The sequence below is a fragment of the Geospiza fortis genome, unplaced genomic scaffold (assembly GCF_000277835.1).
Source record: "Geospiza fortis unplaced genomic scaffold, GeoFor_1.0 scaffold79, whole genome shotgun sequence".
Classification (NCBI taxonomy): Eukaryota; Metazoa; Chordata; class Aves; order Passeriformes; family Thraupidae; genus Geospiza; species Geospiza fortis.
The window spans coordinates 1149106-1150823 of record NW_005054408.1 but is presented as its reverse complement, the minus strand read 5'-3'; the positions used below and the strand labels follow the sequence as shown (position 1 = coordinate 1150823).

General features: G+C 46.2%; 1 protein-coding gene across 7 annotated transcripts in view; it reads left to right on the top strand.

Annotated features, from left to right (window-relative positions):
* ZNF536 (zinc finger protein 536) overlaps positions 1-1718 on the top strand; it is a 346930-nt gene that overhangs the window by 342213 nt on the left and 2999 nt on the right. For all 7 annotated transcript variants that reach the window (XM_031061301.1, XM_031061295.1, XM_031061300.1 and 4 more), the window contains exon 9: positions 1395-1718. This exon is cut by the window's right edge and continues 2999 nt beyond it. In XM_031061301.1, the coding sequence (XP_030917161.1) occupies positions 1395-1630 (236 nt within the window). In that variant the 3' untranslated portion in view covers positions 1631-1718. The remainder of the gene's footprint in view (positions 1-1394) is intronic.

The window sequence follows — 1718 nt, the reverse complement described above, 5'->3', positions numbered from 1 at the left end:
AGGACACCGAGTGTCCTTCCCCTGGGTAGCAAGCAGCATGGTTTGGGGGATTCAGCCTTCAGGTGGTGGTGCTGTTATTACAGTAAAAATGGCAAGTTGTTTGAGCAGCCCAGGGCACTAATGCTGGTTCAAGTGAATTCATTCTGCTAGAGAGATGCTCATGCTCCTGTGCCAGCAGCTGCCCATGTTCCCATCTCTGCTGGGAGGACCATGGCAGCGTTTCCACTCCAGTACAGGTAGCATCAGACCAGTTCACAACAGATGTCTGTTTAGCTGGTAAATTCCCACCTAAAAGCAAGGGGAGAGGGTCCAGAACCTTTCCCATTGCAGGAAGCATAATTCTCCTCCTCTGCTGCCCTAGCATCTCTTTTATGCCTGCTAAGTAGTACCACAGCAGCAAGGGAAAATGTGCTCTTCAAATGTGGAGATAGGGTATTGTTTTTCACTTATCCTGGCTTTATGTAGATGGTCTGGCACATTTATTTATTCATTTATTTGAGCAAATTAAAGCAAGCTAAGCGCATTTGACCTCAGATGGTCCTGGTTTAAGTTAATTTGAGAGACAAAGCTCATAAAGTTCCAGTAAAACACATCAACAACTTCCCAGCATAGGTTGAAATGTGATTGTTGAAACATAACCTCCAAAACCAGATACAGCATGGAGATTTGAAGTCACAATAATCTAAAAAATATAGGAGAGCATATTGATAAGCCCTACTGAGAAGTGATATGTTTCATTCATGCCTTTGTTACACGGTCGATTGCTGTTTTATCCACAAGAAGTGCATCTATCAGATTTTGTACATTAACATTCCTTTTCTAATCTGGCTTGGACATTTTATTTTAAAGCTGATGATAACCTTGGGCCCTGGTCCAGCAAACACTTACATGCTTGCGTATCTTTACTCACAGGAGTAATCTCACTGGAGTAAATGTTTGCAGGTTTGAGGCCTTGGCTATCTCCATCCATTATTTCTTTCCATTAAAAAGTAATCTGTGCGATTGAAATAAAACATACAATTCTTTACCCAGAAACCCACCCAAAGACAAAGTGTGTTTATTAGACTAAGGGTCTGCACATTGTCATCCTTGAATTGCACTTCAATAAAAAAGATAATTAACAAATGTAAAAGAAGACAGTTTTGTACATGCTGTATTTACAAGAGCTTGGTTTGGATCCTGGGCTGAAGGATTTACAGCTGGGGCTGAGGAGGGAGATGGATTAGCTGCACTGCTCTGGAAATCCTAAGCAGAGAATTTTTGAAATGCAGTTTATTGAGGAAGGGCAATGGCCCCTCCCAGCAGAAAGGGGCTCCGGAGTGTCCCGTTCGTCCGGGCTGTGAAATGTCCATGGGCTAAAGCAAAAACTAACTGGGCTGTCATCTGTCACACAGGTCACCGGCCTTTCCAGTGCAGATACTGCCCCTACAGTGCCTCTCAGAAGGGAAACCTGAAGACCCACGTGCTCTGTGTGCATCGCATGCCTTTCGACAACAGCCAGTACCCTGACCGCAGGTTCAAGCGCTCCAGAGTGGACTCGGAAGCTGCTGGGAGCTTGGAGGAGCCGGCGGCTGCCAAGGCAGGGAGCTCAGCAGAGCTGCCCGAGGAGGGCACCAAGGCCCAGGAGTGATGCCCAGCGGGTCCAGCCCTGCTCTGCTGTAGCCTTTTACCCCGGCTTTGGACATGTGGTTGGTGAGGGCTGGCTTAATAAACCCCTT